General features: G+C 40.3%; 1 protein-coding gene across 1 annotated transcript in view; it reads left to right on the top strand.

Moving 5' to 3' along the window:
• The window catches only part of THSD7A (thrombospondin type 1 domain containing 7A), a 323,596-nt gene that overhangs the window by 148,332 nt on the left and 152,744 nt on the right, over positions 1-22,520 (top strand). The window contains exon 3 of the mRNA XM_074195394.1: positions 19,276-19,524. Coding sequence (XP_074051495.1) covers positions 19,276-19,524 — 249 coding nt within the window. The remainder of the gene's footprint in view (positions 1-19,275; positions 19,525-22,520) is intronic.

Raw genomic sequence — 22,520 nt, 5'->3', positions numbered from 1 at the left:
ATGTTGAGACTCTAAGTCTGGGTAACTTGGAAGATGGTGGCATCCTCACCAGTAACAGGAAAGTTTAGGGCAGGGAAAGATTTGGAATGGACGAAGGGGAGGAAAGATGAGTTCTGTTTTAGACATATTGATTTCAACTTCTGTGGGACATCCAAGTGAAGATCTCTGAAAGAAGGGTGGTGATCTGAGACTGGAGTTCAGGAAAGAGATTTGCTGCGATAGATAGATAGATAGAGAGAGAGAGAGAGAGAGAGAGAGAGAGAGAGAGAGAGAGAGAGAGAGAGAGAGAGAAATATGGAAATTATTTGAAAAGAGATGATAACTGAACACATGGAAGTTAATGGCTGCCAAGTGCAATAGTATTTGCTACTGAAAAACTACCAGGGGTTCATGGAAAGATTCTGGGGTGGGGGTGGGGGGCCAAGAACTTTTTCTAAAACTATAACTGGACATTATATTATTTGTGCCCGGATGAAAAATAAAACTGTTGCCTGGTTTCAAGCAGATGTAGTCATGGATAGGATGACAAGCAGCCCTTCCTGGTAGAGCTGTGGGCTGGATATGAACAAAGGAGCCTGGTTTGGGTTTGAGACAAGCCCTTCTTGTCTGTGAGGTTCCAAGACCTCAGGGAGTATGGGGACAGTGTAAGAAAACAATGGAGCATCTGTGAAGCATAGAGAACTAGTGGGCGGCTCACAGCAAGGGCACCATGGGGCTGGCTCTTGGGAGTGAGCAGAAATGGACATTTTCACCAGTTTCTTGTTGCCCACAGACCCTCCCAGAAAAGCTCTTTGGACACTGGTGTTGGCATCAAAGCTGAAATCTGGTGCCTGCATCCATTAAGGGCTTTCTTGGTACCAGTCAATATAGTCACTGCTGAGGACTTAAAAAAAATAAACAAAATCATGATCCATGTCCTCCAAGAGTTTAGAATCTCTTGGGGATGATTACATGCAACAACCATGTCCATGTTCATATTAGACAGAGAGTAGATGACAGATGATCATCTCAGAAGGAAGGTGCTAGCCATGGGTAGGTCTAGGAAAGGCCTTCTGTGGAATGTGGGCTTTGAACTGAGTCTTAGAGAAAGCCAGGGTGCCAAGGTGAGAAGGGAGAGAACTGTGGGCATGAGGAGCAGCCAATGAAGAAGCAGCAAGTTAGGAGATGGAAGCATTGGTATTCAAGGGAGATCAAGGTCAGGGGCACTAGGTCCCAAGAGTAAAATGGAAGAAGAATGGAAAAGTGGGAGCTCACAAGGAATAATGGAATTTTCTATTTGATCAGGGAGCCAAAAGGGAGTCACTGGAGTTTATAGAAGGGGAGGAGAGCGTAGTTTGGTCAAACCTACCTGGGAAAGAAGAGGAACATGAGTACTTATTCTGCCTCTTTGGCAAATCACATAAGCTCTAAGAGCCTCCATTTCCTCATTTGTGAAATGTGGGGTGATGATATTGACTCTATGGTCATTGGTTTCCAACTAAAAAAGATTTGTGAAGTCATTAATCTCTTCTCTTCTCTTTACAAAGAGGAAAGTCAAGGCCAGTGAAGTTAAGTCTTGCCAAAGGCAAGGAAATGGCAGGATTTCAATCTGTCTGCTCCGACTCTAGGGCCCTTCAGGGTAATCCTCCAAATGAGCAGACTGAGGCCAAAATGCAGGGAAGTCAACTCTCTGAAGAAATTCCAAATGAGAACTGGGAGCATAGAGGAACACTGGGTGTTCTCATTGGTGCTTCTTGTACAATTATCATTCAAGTTCCTTTTCTTTTCACTTAACAAGATTGCCTTTTCCTCCCCTTCAATGGAATATATCTTAGACTTCTTTAATGTGCCATTGTTCTAATGGGAGATCACAAGAGCAGGGCAACAAGGAGGGCCCAGGGGAAGGGGAATCAGAGAAATCCTGGAGGCTACAGTTGAACCTCCATAATCAATGGGAACAGCAGGTCACTGACTATCAACAATGACCACCAGCTAAAATTTAAAAAGAAGTCAGAAAGTGTAGCCCTGGAAACAAATCGTATTCGAGGATTTAGACTTAAGCGGACCTGGAGATTAGTGATGAAAAAGGCAATAGAAAGGTGCTGAAAAGCAACCCTGATGGCCAAGACCCACTTACCAACATTCCCTTGGGGGAATGGCTTCGGATTTCACTGAGCCAGGCATGTCGAACTGGAAGGAGACTGGCACTGGCCTGGACCAACCTTCTCCATTCAGAGGGGAGGAATGAAATGAGAAAGGGACTTGTTAACCCCACACCATTGAAGCATTCCTTGGCAAGTGGGCCAAGTCCATCTTGGTTCCTTAAGACTCACTGGATATGCCAGGGGGCCTTGCTGAGAAGGCAGACAGGATCTATGAATCTCAAGGATCAACTGAGACAGGGCAGCTGCTAGCATTGTGCCCTTCTGGGCCTCTGGTCCGATGAGGCTTCTGAAAATGCTGCAGTTTCATATAACCTAGGTGCATCCTGAAAAGTGTATTCACTAACTGAACTCAACAGTCTCCTGAATATAGCAGGAGAACAGGCTGAGGGAAGGTCAATGAGAGCATCTGTTCTGTGCAAATGGAACTGTGTAGGGATCAGAGCTCACAATTGTAAGCCCTGACCGTGCTTTTACCTGGATTTTACTGAGGAGGACATCAATGGTGACAATAATAAAAATAGCAGTGTGACAGAATTTATATTTATATTCACATGTGGGGCAGCCAGGTGGTACAGTGGATAGAGAGTGCCAGGTCTGAAATCAGGAATTGAACTTTCCAAGTTCAAATCTGGTCTCAGACACTAACAGTGGGCACATCATCAGTTCCCTCATCTGTGAATTGAGCTACAAAAGGAAATTGTAAATCATTTAAGAATCTCAAATGGGGTCACAAAGAGCCAGGCATGACTGAAAAACTGACTGAACAACAGTCTGTGTATATGCAAATATATGGATATGATCATATTCCTTTATAAAAATTGCATGTATGCCAAAAGATATTGTATACATATCTATGTTCAATTAATAACAATGCTGGGAAATAGGTGCTACTATTATTCCTATAGGGCAGCTAGATGGTTCAGTGGATGGAGCACAAGATTCAGCATCAGGAAGACCTGGATTCAAATCCATCCTCAGATACTGTACTAGTTGTATGATCCTGGGCAAGTCACTTAACCTCTGTTTGTCTTAATCCATTGGGGAAGAAAATAACAAACGACGAGTATCTTTGCAAAGAAAACTCCATAGGGGCGGGCTAGGTGGCGGCACAGTGAATAGAGCACCGGCCCTGGAGTCAGGAGTACCTGAGTTCAAATCTGGCCTCAGACACTTAATAATTACCTAGCTGTGTGGCCTTGGGCAAGCCACTTAACCCCATTGCCTTGCAAAAAAAAAAAAAAAACTAAAAAGAAAAGAAAAGAAAAAAGAAAACTCCATGGACAGTATAACCCACAGTGTCACAAAAAATTGAACATCACTGAACAGCAACAAAATACTCCCCAGCTAGTGATGAAACCAAACCGGAGAGAAATAGTGGTTTGTTAGGGCTGGATCAGCTAGTAAATGACAGAAGGAGAGTTTTCCCAGGAGAGGGTGACACTCCTCTCTCCCTGTCAGGGACATAGACCAAAATCACAAAGAGGTGCTAGATTCAAGATGTAGACAGAGACATAGAATTTTGGACAAGGCAAATGTAGGAATTTGTTCTGCTTAATGATATACATTTCTTAAAATGGTTCTACTTTCCTTTGTTTTCAAGGAGAGGAGAGAAGGAATCAAAAATAAGTGCTTGTTAATTGGAAAAAATATTTTTAAAAGTCAGAAAGAATAACCATGAAAATAGAATCCTATGATATGGAGCCAATAGGGACCTTTGAAATCCCTGATTGTATTTTTCAGGTAAAGAAACTGAGGCCTAAAGAGAGGAAGCTTTGAAAAATGCCCCTCCAATTCCATATTCACAATAAAAGGCTTTGAAAGGAATGGGAAAGTGGCCAAACATCTCCCCTTTTCTCTGCCTTCTGAGGCAGGGTTCCTTGAAATCTCTTTCAAGAAAAATATTACACTGAAAGGAAAGACAAAATGCTCATGTGTATTCATTTATAATATTAAAATTATTTGATTATTATGTGGGTAATAACCATTATTCTCACATTAAAATGCCTCCTAAAGGTAAGAAAAAGACCAAGGATTAAATCCAAATTCTCTTATTTTTGTTAAAATAGGGTTTCAAGTTCTCAGACCTTGTCTTTAATATGCTATGAACATTTTTTTAAGCATGAGAGTTTCCATAACATCCCTGTAGATGTTTCTTCCCATTGCCATTATGGTAGGCAAAAATCTCAGTCTTTGTGATTTTCTTCCTACTGTACTAACAATTTCAAAATTTGTTTCATTTATTTGATGAGACTCAATAGATGCTTTGAATGACCAAAATCAAGGAGTATTCTGATCTTCAAAAGAAACCTATGGATCCTTGGGGTGTAGGAGTGTGGAGGCAGCATGACTGGGTTGCCTATCTCCATATCAAACACAGTTACTGACTTAATGTTTCTTGTTTATTTGATACAAACCAAGATATTTCTTGGCAGGATCTGTAGAGGGATCTGTCCATTATTTAGAGTTTCTGTAGGTTGATTTCTTTGTTCTTCTTTTATGGTGGACAATTCATGTTGGCAGTAGGTGAAGAGGCAGAACTCCCTTTGGAGATTGTCCCTTGTTATCCAGAACAGATTAAATCAGACAGACTTCTGTGTGAAATCTAAAGCATACCAAGACCAAGAAAAAAAATAAACCTTAAGCTCTCAGACTGTAGCAGAGTATCCAAAGACTGGAGTTCAGAAGAAAAAAGTTAAAGAAAACAGAGTGTATATTCAACAAAATTGGCCAGAAGGAATGGCAAGAAAGAGCCAGACAGTAAAAGTAAAAAGTGTCAGAATTTAAACAGGGGGAGGCAGACAGAATCCTAGCTGATTTGAATCCAAGGTTTCATAGTAGTGGCTGGCACCATCTACACCACACCGTAACAGTCACGTCTGAGTAATTTTGAGGACTGCAAGTAAGACAAATCCATCCTTACTGGGAAGTATGGATGGTCATATGGGTTGCCTGAGTCCTGCTGGGCCATTGTCATTCTGGGCCATTGTCATTCTGGACTGATGCTTTGATCCAGATTTTAGCTGAGACTATCAGGAGCCCAAACAGTGATCCTAAGTCATTCACAATCTCTTTTGGCCAAAAAAAATCATCATTTTAAAATATTTATCAGAATATGGTCCCATATGGACAAGGGTCTGGGAATTCAAGGATCAAAGGTAAGTAGCTCCTTCAAGGAGCTTATATTCAGCAGGACTGACTAGAATGGCACACTGAACCTAAAAATGCAAAATGGAATATCCCACTTCCAAGCTTACTGCCTAGAACAGTGATCACTTTACAAATATTTTCTCACTTGAAATGAATTAGAGATAAATGTAAATTCTTACATCAGAGTTCAAAAACTGAACACATAAAGTAGGACAAGGAAAATGAGAGTAGCTCAGATTTTTTTTGGTGAAAAAGCCCAAACCACAAGCTCAATTTGGTGTGACAGCTGGGAAATTTAGTGTGGCTTTAGGTTAAGGGAAGAAAGGCAGGAGTCAAGAATGAATAATGAATTAGTGATTGAATGAATGAATTAGTGATTGGATGAGTGAATGAATGAATGAACGAACGAACGAATGAATGAAGAGATATGTGGGATTCGTATTGTACTGGGCTTTGATCCAAAAACCTCTCAACTATTTTATTCAGCATGAGGCACATTGTGATTTTAGGGAGAATACTGACAAACAGTTGTATTCGGAAGCCTATGATTAGCATGATTGGGGTCATCTGAACACTAGCTGATGGGATCAGGAATTTTTAGCATCAATGAGAGAAGATTCAAGGGAATAGCACAGCTGCCTTTGAGGCTTTGATGGACTATCTTGTGGAAGAGAGATTGGTTCTACTTCTCTTGTCCCTCGAGAATGTAACAAAGAGTAGTAGTAGATGATGCAGATAGATTTGGGTTCGACGGAATGAAAATCTTTCTAATAATAGGATCTATTCTTAATTAGAATGGGTTCATTCAAGAAATCCTCATCACTGGAAACCTTCAAGCAAAAGGGATTCTTGGCCATAGATCCAGAATGGTCTGACTGGATCCTAAGGTTCCTTCAGACATCATGACCTCTGATTCTGTGAAGGTGTATAGAAGGAACGGAAAAAACAGCTTCAATTTTCCAGTCATGCTCCATTAAACCTTGCTGAGGCTAACGGACAGTGCTAAGGCCTTTGGGCCTGCAAATCTGGTTCACAGCTTCCTTCCCTAGTTGCTAAATAAAAGGAAATTCTTGATAATGGCTACTTGTAATTAAGTCTAAATTGCTTATCTGAATTACTTAAAGAAAAGTAAGTATTAGAAGAAGCAATGGTTTCTCATTCGCCATTATCCCAGTTGAATAATTACAGCAGAAATTAGTGTCTGACCAAAGGTAAAGTTAATATTACACTTAACGGATCGATGGTCAGTGTTTTATAAAACTTGGAGAGAGTTTAAATGGGGCGTGATTTATAAATAATGATACATGCGTCAAGGGGTCTGAAGCAGTATGGAGTGTGCAGAGAGCATGGTATTTGGAGACAAGAGGATATAGGTTCAAATCCAGCCTTATACACTTATTAGTTATGTGACCCTAGGCCAGTCACTTGACCTATGGAAGTTCCTTTACCTGGAAGATAGGATTGCTGCCTATTGAACATGCAGTAGGTGGTTCAATGGATAGGGTTCTGCGTCTGGAATCAGGAAAACTCATCTTCCTGAGTTCAAATCTGGCCTTGGACCTTACTAGCTGTGTAACCCTTGTCTGCCTCAGTTTCTTCACCTGTAAAATGACCTGGAGAAGGAAGGGAAAACCTACAATATCTTTTCCAAGAAAACCCCAAAGGCATCACAAAGTCAAAAACAACTGAAATGACTGAACATCAAAAATATACATATGCACACATACATATCGATAAATGCATAACAAAGACATGAATTATAATTATGGGGACTGTCAGGGACAACTAGGTGGTGCAATGAAAAGAGCACCATCTCCGGAGTCAGGAGGACCTGAGTTCAAGTTTGACCTCAGATAGTTACCTAGTTTTGTGACCTTGGGCAAGTCACTTAACCCCATTGCCTTGCAAAAAAAAATTCAGATTTTTAGATTTCTACCATTCAGTTCTAAAAGATTAAATTTGTGAATTATCCAAAATCTCAAAGTCTCTGTCTACTCACTGCCTTTTGATGTCACTCTCTGTCTCTGGAGCTGTCTATCTTTTATTTTATACATGTGAATTATAGGATTGCATCGTTACATAGAAGGGCCTGAAACATAAGAAAATGAATGAGAAATTGAAATTAAATTCCCGTTTAAATACCACAGCTTCATATTTCATTTTTAGCATCACCTGCTTTCCAACTTAGAATCTCGGAAGGGCTATTTTTTTCCTTTCCTTTTCTGTCCTTTTATCGAGCACAGACCCTGACAGGTTATGAGTTCTTAATAATACTTGATGAATTGTTAGTGTCATTGAATGATGAAGTGACTTGGCTAGGGTCATATAGACGCTATGTGTCAAAGAGAAGAGCCTGGGTCTACTCTGCTATATACCTTTCTATCCTTTTTTAAAATTACCTTGTTTCCTCTCCACTGACTTCTAGCTCTAATATTCCAAGATACCATGATAATCTGACACTTTCCATCTCTATAAATTAGCAAAGAATGAGTACTGTTGTCCCATTTTAGCAGATGAAGATGCTGAGGTACCAAGATCATGTCACATTTCTGCGGTGATCAGACCCAGGACTAGCCTTCAGGATTCCCCACATCCTGAGCAGTGTATCTTCTGCTGACTGGAATTTCCTCCGCTGCTTTCTCATCATGGGTTATCATTCTAAGGTTGTCCTTTGGGCAAGGCTAACCTCCTTACCAAGCACATGCAAACTAAGTATGTGGAATAATAGTACAAGGGCTTAATAAAACCCCAGGGAGTCTAGGGCCTGACCCCTGTGCTATATGTAACTAATTAGGAGGATCATTGAGCATCCTGTGGAATCTTACCTGCAGGCCAAAATCTCACGTGATCTTAAGCCAGAGCCTGGCCAGATCACATCAGCAGAACTGTGCTCCGTTCCTGACATACCATTTTAGAAAGGAGATGGACCACAGGGAGACCATATGGAAGACAGGGACATGGAAAGAGAGGAGTGAGAAGTTAGTGAAGTAAAGTGAGGAAACTAGAGATTATACCATACAAAGAACAGTGGAAGAAATTGAGGGTATTTAGCCTGGAGGAAAATAAAGGGCTAAGGAGAGACAGAATTCTTGTCTTTAAGAGAACAAAGGAACAGTTAGGGGAAGAGAATGAGGTTGGTTCTGATTCACTTCTGCATAAAGAGCTAGGAGCAGCAGGTAAAGGAAGAGGGCAGATGGAGGAATGCTGAAGCACACACTTAGGAACAATTAGCACTGTCCAAATGATGAAGAATGTTCCTCACCACAGGACATCCTTGAGGAAAGTCTTCTGTGTGATCACCTGATCAGTTGTAGAAAGGATTCTTGTTCCTGGACCACATTGTATCAGAAGACCTCTCAGTTTTCTTCTGATTTTGTGGTTCTATAATTCAATTCAATAATCATTTATTAAATACTTCCCATATGCAGAGACCTATGTGCACTTGAGAAACATCATAATCCTTGTGTCCATTAAACTAACCATTTGAAATGAAAGCAAGAAGAAGAGTGGTGCATAAAAGAGTGATGTCCTCAGTGCCATGAAGCTCTGGATTCAAGACTTCACTTTTTTAGATATTTTTACATATTAACTAAATCATTGAATCTCTCAGTGCTCTGCCAGCCTACTCTGACAGAGGAACTTTCTTCATCTGGAAAGTGTAAACAGCATAATCCTGTCTTATGGCCTTGTTCCTATAAAAGAAATGAAAATTGAATCTTCCATCCTTGTGATTCTCTGTCCCCCTCCAGACATGTGTCCCAATTCTTTCCAATAGCTCTTCTAGTTCTGCTCAAAGAGCAAATGAATATCAATGTATCTCTGTATTTCTGTCCAAAGAGCATTTTATTAAATACCTTCTGTGTATATAAACACCAATTTTACTGTTAAATACTTCTCTCCTAAACATTTAAAGCCTATTGAATTAATGATCATCAAAATGAATGTATATAAATAAAATATGCATAATTATATGGCTCCGCTAAAGAAACAATAATGAGGTTTCATGCCTAACAAACCATTGAATCAATAATAAGGCTGGACATTAATATTAATGACCGACTTATCATTAATATTAATGATCTTTTAAGCACTTAATATTCAGTAATTCCTCTAACAGGATATTAATAGTAAGATGTGGCTAAATACATGTCTATTCATCGATGTTAAATTGAATATACTGTGATAAAGACTATTATTAACAGCATAGAATGTGTAGCATATTCAATTATAAGTTATTATCTTAGTTTGTTGACATTTTTACCAAAGAATAGCTGGACACAGATTTACAAAGATGGCAGGGACATTGATTTTTCTTTCCTTCCTTTCCCTTGCCTCTTCAATACTAATTGAGTTGAGTGTGGCAGATTATGTAAGCAAGACAAGGAGGAAGAAGAAGGATTGAGGGAGAGACAAAAAGGGAGAGAAAGGGATGTAAATATACATGTCTCTATAGCATATGTGTTTACCTCTGCTATTCTACTTTGAATGTTGATTAGATAAGTCCTTCACCAATTGAAGGAGACTTGTATTCAAAATAAAAGAACATGGCCTCTTCTGGAAAAATTGAATTATTTTGCCCAGATTTTCATAACCACCCAATATGGAAGATTTCAACTTGAAACTAGTTAATTCAGGCCCCATTTCCAGAGTCTCTCTTCCTACAGTTAAATTGGTATGTAAAGAGGTGAATTTAATTTCTATCTCTCATTCATTTTCTTATGTTTCAGGCCCTTCCATGTAATAATGTAATCCCATAAATGAAGTCTCTTAACTTCAGAGCAATTTCTAGTCTGGCAGCTCTCAAACATGGACCGGGGGAGGAGAGATGAGATTAGCAGCAGGCTGAATGTCACCACTCTCTCATTACTTTATGCAAACATCTTTGTGGGACTCTCTACAAGTATTAATGGCTTTCCTTCTTGCTTTTGATCTCCTTGTGTCTAAATATGTTGATTTTTTTCCCTTTTCAGATTTTTCTTTGTTCTTCCCTGAAATTTTGAAGCATTTCAGAATGTGACATTATAGTAAACTGAATGATCCTTTCTTCAATCATTAACTTCATTATGTCATTCAGAGTTGAATTTGGAGACAGAACAGAGAAAAACTCTGCTCAGTCCTGCTCCATCCCCTAGAGAGTTTCCAGCTCTCCTAACAGCCTGGCCATTCTTTGGTGCATTTAGTATCTACCTTACACCAAAACTGCTCATTGTTTGCATCTGTAGTTATGGGGATCACTAAGTCCCTGCCCTCCAGGTCCTTCCAGTCTTTTAAAAGGAGATGGCATATACAGAGATAAAGAGATTTTAATAGATGTGGGAAATCAAAATATTTTCAAGAGGAAAAGTGGGGTAAGTAAGTGCTTATGTAGAAGGTAATACCTGAGTTGTGTTTCCAAGAAAGTTAGGGATTTTCTGAGGGGGAAGGGGGGAGAAAGTAGTGTGATCTGAGAGACAGTGAACACAAAGATTTGGAGGTCAAGATGGATGGAAGTATGCAGGGAACAATCAACAGGCCACTTTAGAGAGATACCCAACAGGTATCCCGAGTCATAGACTAGACCCCACATATGCACTAAGAGCAATCACAGGTCACAGTACAGATACCCCCCCCAAAAAATCCTTTCAAATACTGATCTGGTTCTTGTTCAGTAAAGGAATCATCTCTCAATGGATGATGATGAGAATGAGAATGCTTGTCCTTTGTTCTCAAAGAAGACTAGGACTTAAGGGAAGTGATCCTATAACATGCACATGAATTGGATCTGAGTGAGGAGGTGCTGTACTGAGTCACCAGTGTCACCTTCCCAAGGTTAATATGAGCTAACAGATCCTTGCCTAAACTATCCCTTATGCCTTAGTCTTCTTTAGAAGAGGTAGCATATCCTAGAAGTCTCTTCCATGGTAGACCTTTTATGACAGATGGGTTCAGTTCTGGGGTCCCAAAGTAGGCAGAGCATTAAGGAGTTGGAGAGTGTCTAGAGGCACACAGTCAGAATGAGGAGGGAATGGCCTGGAGACTAGACCCTAAAAAGGTCACTTGAAGCAATTGGGGATGTTCTAACTCACTGAGAAAGACATGAGAGCTACCTCCTAATATTGACAGAGCCATCTGTCATTCACAGATAATAGCCCCACAGGGAAGACTGAGAAGCCTGGGTATAAGTTGTGGAGAAGCAGATCAGGTTTGGTCTATAGACAAACTTCTAAACACTTAAAGCTATCCCATAGTGCAGCAGGCTGACTATGCAGGTCAGGGGTGTTTCCCCTTCCTGGAAGACTTGGAGAAAAAGCTGGATTTCTAAGGCAACATAGAAGGGATCTTTCTTTACTGTAATCCTACTAAGCTTGTAGATCTCTTCCCAAAGATCCTGGGAGTCTTTGGTTTTCATTGGTCTTCTATGATCAGGCAGGAATACAAATACCAGTAGCAGTGAAGAATGGGTGAATCTTAGGGTCCTTTCCAAGAAGGTATCAATAGGACCTGAAGGCAAACTGGTGAAAGAGAACATCATGGAAGTAGTGAGAAGAGAGAAAGGAAAGGGAGGCAGAGGAATGTCTCTGGAGTAAGAAGTGGACTCAAATCCCACCATTGACACTCTTTACCTGAATTATCTTTGGCAAGTTACTTCAATTCTTTGAGCTTCAATTTCCTTCCCTGGGCTTCAATCTGTAAAATGAGGACCTGAGATTAAATGATCAGATTCTGAGATCTGGTCCAAAGCTAGAGACAGAATTGTATGCTCCAGCTGAGAAGACCAGGGTGATTTGGGAAAGGAGAATGAAGCAGGCAAGAACAAAGGAAGCTGGTCCTGCTGTGAGCTGCCACATGGTATCTGAAGAATAAATGAAGAACATGAATTGTTCTGGACAAACTATACTTGACAGGCTGGTAGGACAGATACAGGGAAAGGACCTACTAACCTTTAGTAATCTGGTCCTCAGATGCTGAAAATAGATTATAGGGGGAGGCATAGTCTTTTTAAGGCATCATCACGTGAAGGGCACCATTGAAACCAGTAAGAAACAGCAGCTCTGTGGTAGGGGAGAAAGCCTACAGACAAGAGAACTGTGGATCAAAGAATGAACATGATCAGGGTAATGACTCAAATTCATTGTTAAGAAAAAAAAAAGAGCCATCAAGCCTTGAGCACAAAGACTATATAATTCTTAATCTCTGCTTTGCTTAATTTTTGTGATTGTTTCCTAAGGTTTTTGGATGTCTTTGACTATTGTTGACCCCGTGTTTTTGGTTTGGTCACTTTATGTGCTAAGATATTTTCTGTGTATTAATGCCTACTGCACGATTCTCTGATGCCTTGGACTTCTGTTCCTTCTACACCCTCAAATTTAGAGATTTGAAAGAAAGCTGAATCCTAACAGAAGTCTTATGGGAGGCAACGCATCATAGTGGATAGAGACCTAACTTTACAGTCAGGAAGAATTGGGTTTAAATCCTGCATTTTACCCTAGATAAGACATTTTAGCTCTCAAGGTCCCTGAGCTGACCATCTTATGGTCTTATTTTTATATAGGAATAAACAATCTTATTTTATATAGGAAGAACTTGAGGCTTAAAGAGGTTATATATTTTACCCAGCCTAGACATGGAAGAGAGGGATTTGAACTCTGAGCTTCTGACTCAGCCACTCTATTCCACTAACATGAAGTTGTTTTTCATCCCTTCTCATTCTCAAGCCACCTCTGTTTTTCTTGCTAGGGGAGATTTGGGGAAATTGTGCTACTAAATATCTCCATGATCTTCCCCTTATTGAGGCATGAAATGGGTGAGTGTTGCTTTCTTGCATAACTAATGGACTAATCATCTGGGTACAAGCCTCTTTCAAAGAGCACAGCTGGTTATTGCAGTTCATCCCATTGGCAAGGATGGGGTTAGGGTTCCAGCTACTCTCACACCAGGGCTATTGGGCAGAGCCAAAGCCCTTGGCAATAATCAGCAGCTCATGATCCCTCCAGCTGTCAGGTGGCAAGGTTTGGCAAGTTCTCCTGGCAGCTTTTCAAAAGATTCTTGGATCTCAATGTATGTTTATATATTGGGGAGGGGGTGAGGTCTATCTTTAGGAAAGAAATGATTTAGGGATGCATGTGAATCCATAAGCATGTTAAGCACTAACTTGCTGACATCACAGAAGCAAACTGAGAAGAAACTTTAAGCATAGGGAAGTCAGAGGTTCTTAGATCTCCATGACTAGAGTAACCAGTGAGTTTCTTTAGGTGAAATTCAGGCTGTGACCAAGAAAAAGTTCTATGGTCAAGGATGAGTTTGAAGTTGAAGTCATGGCTGCTTAGTCATTTTCACTTTTAGAGCTGGAGAACATGAGATTCAACATCTTCATTTCACCAATAAGGCAAGTGAAGCCTAGAGAAGGAAAGGGATTTTGCCAAGGTCACACAGGCAATTGACAGTACAACCAGGGATAAAACCCAGATGTCCTGACTCCCCAGTTAGCATCTTAACTATATTCCACTGGAGCTAATGTGAGTCTCTTCCAAGACCCATTTGGAGATATTCATCCATAGTGTAATTTCTAAGACTGTATGGCCACAAATTGAATTCAAATCCCAATTCTGTCACTTGTTACCTGGGTAAACTCAGACAAATCTCTTTCCCTCTTTAGACCTCAGATTCCTCCTATAGTTGGTCTCAATAATTGTGAAGGTCCCTTCCAGCGCCATCATCTAGAAGCCCTTAACTAGAGATGTCATAGGATCTCTGTGCATATAGATCTCATTCTGAACTAAAAAGACTTTTTTAATTTAATTTTTTTTATTTTCATGTAGAGTTGTCCTAACTTGTCATTTCTTTGATAAAGGGGACTCTGGTGTGAAGCTCCTTGCACTGATATAGATCAGCAATTGATCTCCAACTTAGAGTCTCTCAGGTTCCTCTGGGTCCTCAAGAGGCTATGACTTTAACACAGGGATATACAGTTGAGGTGTATCAAGACCCAGGGTAAGTGAGGTGGCCCTTCCCAGCTCTAAAGTTAGCCCTTCATCCACTCCCCAACAGCCTCTCTGACCCACCATTACTTAGTGCCTTACCAGAGTCACCAAGACCCCCTCCCTCTGGCAAATGGACCATGTCAAGGAGATCATGGTTCCATCAAACAAGACCCATTAACCAAAACAATTGCCTCCTTTCATCTTTCTATGAAAGAATCACTAGAACTCAGAAGTTCCCCCTTGAAGGGCTATGACAAAGACACTTTCCATGTAGCCTCTTGTCTTATCTAGGATTTCACTATGACAAAATGTCAGACCTTGAAGGGACAATTGAGTTCATCAGCCCCAGAACCCTGTCCTCTTTGCACATTTGAGTGGTCCTTCTCATAACTGTAACAGAGCTGTTGTGATATGGCCTTCATCCTCTTTAAATACCTGCTCCTCTGGGGATCAACAATGGAAATCTGTCTTCTTGCTGACCAGGATCTGAGTGGAATCTTTCTCTGTGGAACAGAAAAACTACCAGTTTCACTGGCCATTGTACTGGTGACTATTAGCAAGCAGAGTACTTTGCACAGCCAGAGGAAATGAGTATTTATAAAAGTGTCTTTTTCATACAAACCAGAGATCTGAAAACATTGCTGCTGCTATCCCACAAAGAGTGTTCATTTACTTTATAGAAGTGTTACACTTTATTCCACTAAACATGCCAACTCTCCTAATATTTTTAAATATGATGTGAGTCAACAACCCTAATTTCACAGAACAAATGTTTGGGGTTTTTTTTGGTTTCATTCAATCCACATAATTCAATTAAAAATATTTCTTAAGGGATAGTGATTTTAATGGGAATTTATAGATCTAAATGATAGAGGTTGGAAAATACCTCCCCAAGAGACCTGTGTATGTTCCCTATGAAGAAACATCAAGCAATTAGAGGTCAGGTTTCCATTATGTTTTAAATTTTGCAAAGCATTTTCTGTGTATCATTTCACTTGAGTCACACAAAGGGTGGGCAGAGGATATTGGAGTATTGATATACCTCTTTTACAAAAGAGGAAACTGAGGCTCACAGAGGTGATATAACTCTTCCAGAATCTCACAGTTAACAAATGTTGAGCAAAATTTCCCTGACTCAAATGTCAACAATCTACCTGTTTCTCTAAATAAAGATGACTTTGATCTAAATCTTTTTCTTCATATTCTACTCTTCCCTGTCCATTAAGAGGGGGTTTGGGGGCTTTAAAACCCTTCTTGGAAAACCTCAGCTTATTTCTTCTTCCCAGTTGGAACTGTCACAATGTTTTCATTTTCTGGGCTAGAGTTGGATCCACCTCCACAAATGTGAGTTGAGTAATGGGGAGCCATCCCCATCATGACATAACTTCTCAAAGAACCAATATTGGTCTGTGTCAACTTAATTCTCAAAGCATCATCTTGGGCAAATCCAAATCTTGTTTAACCCAAAAATTAATCTTTGAGTGAAGAGAAAGGAGGTCAAGCTTATCCAGGAAGAATAATGAAAAGAAAATATTCAGAGCAGTCCACATACCTTCAACGAGATGGCATTAATACCTACTCAGCACGTGCCCTTGATTTCTCTGTAGACCCTATCTGGTGACATGGAGGGAATGCCACATGATGCTAGGGGTGCCCCAGGGTGTCTAAGAGGTAGATTATGGAGCCTTCTGTTGCTCCCAGAGTAGAACATTGAGTTGAATGATCCCATGACACCTCTCAACTTACTTGACCTAATGAGTGATATTTCTGTTTTCTAATAAAAAATCATTTTTATATCTATATGTTCACACTCCTAGGCTCTATAGAGATCATTTCAAAAATATAGTTCATGGATTATTAAAAATAGAGGCACTCTCAGAGATGCTATGTGCACATTTACAAGTAGAAGAATGGAGATACAGAGTTCCATGTGATACCCAAGATCAAGTAACTATTAGGTAGAAATAAAATAGATTTAAAAATCTCTTCATTCACCAAGCAAAAATGAAGCATCAAATATGCTGGGCACTAGGGAAATAAAAACAGCAAAAAATAGAATCATGGATCCTCTTGGGAAGACACATGTGCTGACACAAGGCAATTCAAAGTGTAGTTGAAGTCATTGCAAAACCAATTCTAGTTGGGGAAGAATCCAGAAAGGCCTCCTGGAGGAAGCAGCATCTGAAATGCGTATTGATGGAGGCCAGAATTTCAACAAGGGTGGAGTGACCCAGGAGAGTATTTCATGTCAAGAAGAACATAGGGACAATGGCACATTGTGGGAAGATGAAATAATAGATATAAAGACTGTGCCTGGTGTGTGGGTAGTGAAAAGAGCTTACAAGTATGCTCTTGTGTGTATGTATGTGGGAGAGCATTCATGTGTCTATGGATAGATGTCTAATCATGTGTGTCTGTATATATGAAAAGCAGTCACATGACATAAGTCTGGGAAAAGAGACAGGAAGCAGATTGCCAATGACTGCCCATGCCAGGCTGAGGAGTTTGCATTTTATTCAAGAGGAAAGAATGATCCTCTAAAAAATTGTGAGCAGGTTGTTGACATGGAGTCAGATCTGTGTTTAAGGAATATCAATTCAGCAGCCGATTGGAGAATGCTGTGAAAAGGGGAAATATGGGGAGTAGGAAACTATTGAAATAATCCAGCCAAAAGAGGATGAGGGCCTGAAGCAATTCAGAGGCTAGATGAACAAGGTGTAGGTGATGAATATGAGTGATGGTTCTGAAGGTAGGATTATCAAGATTTTATAAGTCATTGCATCTGGGAGTTGAAAAAGAGGAGCAAATTAAGGAAAGCTCAAAGGTTTCAACTTAGATGTCATCACCAGCAATGGCAAAGTTTAGAGAAAGGATGGGTTTTGGAGGAAACCTAGTTCTAATGTGGAGCATGTGGAGTTTGAGATGTCTATGGAACATCGAGATGAAATTTCTGATGGAAATTTTATAATTTAAACAGAATCCAGTAGACATAGACATTTTAAAAGCCCAGTTGAAATAAATATAAACTTTTAAAATATGCGTATATAATATAAATATATATACAGACATATGTGTATCTACAATATAGACTTAAATTGTCCTTGTTTGGGCTATATTACACACCTGAAGCCCCTTCCATCAGAAATGAATGTGCTCTGCTGTTCAGAAGGACGAATGCATCAAGTTGAAATTCTAACTGGTTTTTGAAGGATGGAGGAGATGGGAGGAGGGGGCAACTATTCTTCCTCCATCCCCAACTATGTATTTTCTAGTATGCCCAACTGGAAGGAAATCAGCAGCAGTGAAAGACTACAATGACCTAGGCTGCAAATTCCTAATAACTTTCTATAGCATTTATAGCCTAATAATATTCTAGAACTCTTTGAGGTTGGTAGTCCTGGAGTGCTGGCACTTATTTTACAGATGCTTGGAAGAAGCTTAAGGTCAGAGTAGCTAAGTGATTTGTAAGTGGTGATCCATCCAGGAAGCAATTGAGACAAGATTCAAGCTGAGATCTCCTGATTCAAGTCTAACATTCACTCTAGCACACTGCCCACCGCTCACATGGTTATGGCCATGACCTTGACCTTGTCCAGTAGCCAGATAATATAACTCAAGGTTGTAGAGCATAAAATAAATTCTGAGCTAATTTGGTTCCAAAATATTAGGGAAAGAAGCTTTACAAAGGGAAATAGGAATAACAGTTTGATGACAGACTTGGAGATGAAGAATTTAACAGGGTAGAAGCTGTCCAACTAAGGCTGATGTCATCCTATTGTTGGCAAACTATATGCAAATATGGATTGCAGTATCTCTCATTGCACCTCTAATTTGTCTAGACTCTTGGAATCATTCCATCTTTATGAATATCATAAACCTGCAGATCAGCAATCATGATTTTGTTTTGTGCCTCTCTCACTATTAATAATAATAGCTTAGTTGAAATAGAGCCCAGCTCCTGTGGAGGTTGAACCATTTGTAAATTAATTTTTTTTAAATATAAAATATTTTTCCTCCCACCCCTTCCCCACTGGAGAAAAGCAAAAGAAAATCTTATAAAAATATACATAGTCAAGAAAAATTAATTCCCCATATTGACCATGTCCAAAATGTTCCATATTATCCACCACTTTTCCATCAGGAGATGTGTAGCATGTATTATCATTGATTCTCTCCAACTAAAGTTTGTAATAAAAATACAGGGAGCACCTGAAGTTTTGCAAAGCACTGATGCAGACATCTTGAAGCCAAATTCCCAAGTTCATGGAGCCAGTGAGGCTGGATTTGAACTCAGGTCTTATTAACTACAGGTTCAGCACTCTAGTTACTGGTCCATCTAGCCGCCTGTTTTCATTTCACTTTTCACCAACCACTACAAATGTCTCTACATTTCTTTGAGATTGTCTCTTGCATCGGTTATGATGCCATGCTCTTACTTCATTGCATTCATGCTTAGTCATTCTCCAGTTAGCTGTGCTGCTTTCATTTTTTGTTCTTTGCCTCTACAATAAGAGCTGGCATAAATCTTTTGTAAATTAATCCTTTTCCCCATTCTCTTTTCTCTTTGGCTTCCTTATGGACTGTTGTTTTTTTAAATATTCCTCTTTCTAAGACTGCAGTCTCAAGTAAATGATTCTAAAGACCAATCCCCACATATCTGAAAGAGGATCAGACAGACGTAATAGCTGCAAATTGCATGCTCTCTCTTCTTCTGTGGGTGGCCAACTTAGTCAGTTGGAAAAGCACTGCCATGGTCACCAGCTGCCCTGATTAGCCTAGCCTTTTCCATGTTAACTTGGCCCAGAAAGTGGGAGAGCACATGTCAACATGGGCCCTTAGCACCGCTGTCTCTGTCAGGGAACAGTTATTACCCTCCTGCGCTAGGGTGGATCACAAAGATTAGGATTATTCTCAGTGAGGCAAGGGATGATATCAATTCATAGCCATGGGATATGTGTTTACACTCAGGAGTGACCATCCACATTTGTTTGCGGTTTTTGACAACACTTCATGTTCTCTTCCAGCCTTTGCCAACAAGACAAGCTGCCTGTCACCTTCCAGTCCTGTGTGCTCACCAAGGAGTGTCAGGTGTCTGAGTGGTCTGAATGGAGCCCATGCTCCAAGACCTGCTATGATGTATCATCTCCTAAAGGGAATCGTGTCCGCACACGGACCATCAAACAGTTTCCTATTGCCAGTGATCAAGACTGCCCTGCCCTGGAGGAGATCGAACCTTGCCTGACCCAAGGAGATGGGTTGGTACCCTGTGCTACGTAAGTAAATGGCCAGAAATTGTAGTCTTTCTATTCAGCAGGGGAACAATGTCTACTTCCAAAAATCTGGAGTTCTCTAGAGACCTGATTATTTTACCAGTTAACATGCTGGAGAGAGAAAAATGGGTGGATATTTGTTCTTAATTATGAATCTCTCCATCTTCTACATGCCCACTTGATGCCAAAAACTGCTTAAGAGAACAAGGGCATTAATGATAGTAATTCTGGAGTCTGATACTTCCCCTATAGCCATCCCATGAGGGAAGAGGTGTCAATATTGTCATCCATATTACCCAGGAGGAGAAATGAAGTTCAGAGAGAGGAGTCAACTAGCCCAGGATCATCTCACATCTGAGAAACATAACCAGACCCCTGTTCTAGGTCTCTGCTAACTAATAATTCTAGGTATACTCCATTGAACTCCACTATCTTGAGATGGAAGTAACTAGGAAATAATTCTGTTTTCAGATAGCGGATAACAAGATGTGAGCAGCAGCTCTTTTTCAGTGGATTTTTGGAAGGTAGAAGGCTCTAGTCTCAACCCTACACCAGTAGCTGACATGCATATTGGACTTTAGCTCTACAAAGAACTGTATCCATATCATCTCCTTTGGTCCTCCCAAAATGTCTGTTAGGGAGCTACTAAGGCATGTAATTTTATAGATAGGAAGAAAGGTGACTCAGGGAGGTTATATGACTTCTTCATCATCACAGCTAGTCAGCATCAGGATTTTAACCAAAGTATTCCTGACTCAAAATTAACATTCTTTTCATTGTATCGCTGACATTCCCTTGCTTTTTATGTGATTGGGACCAAGTCACTTAGCTTCTCCAGCCCTAGGTTTCCTCAGATAGATTGGATGATCTCTATGGTCCCTCTGAGTTTTCATTTTTCTCTGACATATGGAAGTATGTTGAAGATGAATGATTCTATTCAATCTAACAAAGACAAAAGTGGAATAGCACTTGTCCTCAAGGAGTTTGGATTCTAAGAATGTAGACTATATATCCATATACATATATGTTTATTTATATAATATGCACAAACCTAGATGTATGCACAATCACACATATGACATGTAGCTATATTCAAAATATACACAAGATAATTTGGGGGGTTCTGGGGGTGGTACTTGTGGCTGAAGAATTCTGCTACAGTGGTTGAGCTTCCTGTCAGACACCAGCACCAGTGAAATCTAGATTGCTAACTTGGACTACAGAATAGCAGTATAAACATTGGTGAAGTTGGAGATTCTTTGAAAGGGATACACCCAGCTCACTCATGATTTAGGAGGAGGGCAAGTCTGGTTCACCTGAGGCAGCTTCTTCTGAATTGGAAGAAGAAATCCTGGTCATCCATGCCCTTCACATTCCTAGATTCCTACTGTTTGGATGATATTGGGCCATAGATGACCAAACTGAACCTGGACCACTAATGGGACATAGTTCTTACACACCAAATGCCCCAATCCCCCTCAAGTCCTGAAAGGCTCATATCCCTCTGAATGTTGGAAAGTGTTCATTATAGTATGTCCTCATGGCCTAATTGGGAATTCTTCTGCCTTATGAAGGACATGAAAGGCTAGGGAGAGGGAATAGAAGAAACTTAAGTTACAAGATCTTGCCCCAGGAATCCTAGAGCTCATAATCAAGGATGCTTGCCTGGCACTCTGGCGCTAAGTAATAATTTATGTGGGACAGCTAGGTTGCACAGTGAGCACTGGCCTTGGAATTGGGAGTTCAAATTCCACCTCAGGCATTTGACATTTACTAGCTGTGTGACCTTGGGTAAGTCACTTCACCTCTCTCCAGGGCTTTCTCCAGTCATCTTGATCCATATCTGGTCACTGGACCCAGATGGCCCTGAGAAAGTGAGGCTAGGGACTTAGTACAGTCCCTCTTCCCCCTCACTCAAAGCCATTTCATGTGCTTGTCATGACATCATCTCCCTGATGTTGTGGTCTTCTTGAGAATGAAGGACAAACATTATTAATAATTGATATTCCCCACGTTGGACGGGCTTCATTCTTGTTGATTCTTTTGTTTTGAACAAGAGAAATTAGAACTAGGTTCTTTTGAGATTTCTTTATATTTTTACTTTGTTGTTTCGACCAGTACCTTCCCAAGATGATGCCCCAATCCCCTTTCCACTTACTAGAGACTATGATGACTATTCCTCTGTGCTTCTGAAAAAATAAAACTTTATCTGGTATGCAGTGAAACAGGCTAGACTGTCAGACTTTGCAGAGCACAGAGAAAGACAGGGAGGTAGACAGTATGCCTAAGAACTGTCTCCCCCCACACACACACCCCACATCCTTTTATCCTCAAAGAATCATAGATATGGCACTCAAGTCATTCTAATTCTAAACTTGAATCTGATTTAAAGGACCCATTATGCTACATAAGCCATTTTCTTTGGATCCTCTAATATCATTTTTCCTGGATGAGGAGAAATATCACAACTTCCATCTCTGGCAATATCAGTGATGGCTCCCTAGGGAGCTCATAAAAGACTGTTTATGCAGGACTGTTGACATGACTTTCCCTTCACAAGCTCAGGGGTCTCAGGTCCACCACTTATGAACTCATTCAGAACCTGTTGGCTCCTCCTACTTCACCACCCCTCCTCAATGATGTCTCCATGCTGCTGAAAAGCCAGCCTGCTCTTGCTAAAATGTCCTTTGTTAAGCTGTCCCAAGTTTCTCCCCACAATGATAATTCTCAAATATTTAGGAGCCACTTCTAGGATACTCATTAAATGGATAATGAAGGTCTATTCTTCCTCCTTCAATGGTTACCATTTGTTTTGATTAATATGATTTTTTTACTTTGACTGTTTTTTCTGCATATATGGTTGAAAAACAGCATCAAGAAGAGGCAAGCCTGGGGTTAGCTTCATTAAATATCATTTCTCAAGTTTTCTTGCCACCAAGTTTAGATAAATGAGCTTTACTGATTAGCATTACTTCAGGATTTTACTCAGTTTGACCCCA

Source organism: Macrotis lagotis, chromosome 7 (assembly GCF_037893015.1).
Source record: "Macrotis lagotis isolate mMagLag1 chromosome 7, bilby.v1.9.chrom.fasta, whole genome shotgun sequence".
Classification (NCBI taxonomy): Eukaryota; Metazoa; Chordata; class Mammalia; order Peramelemorphia; family Peramelidae; genus Macrotis; species Macrotis lagotis.
The sequence above is the reverse complement of the archived record's forward strand: the minus strand, read 5'-3'. Positions and strand labels throughout refer to the sequence as shown.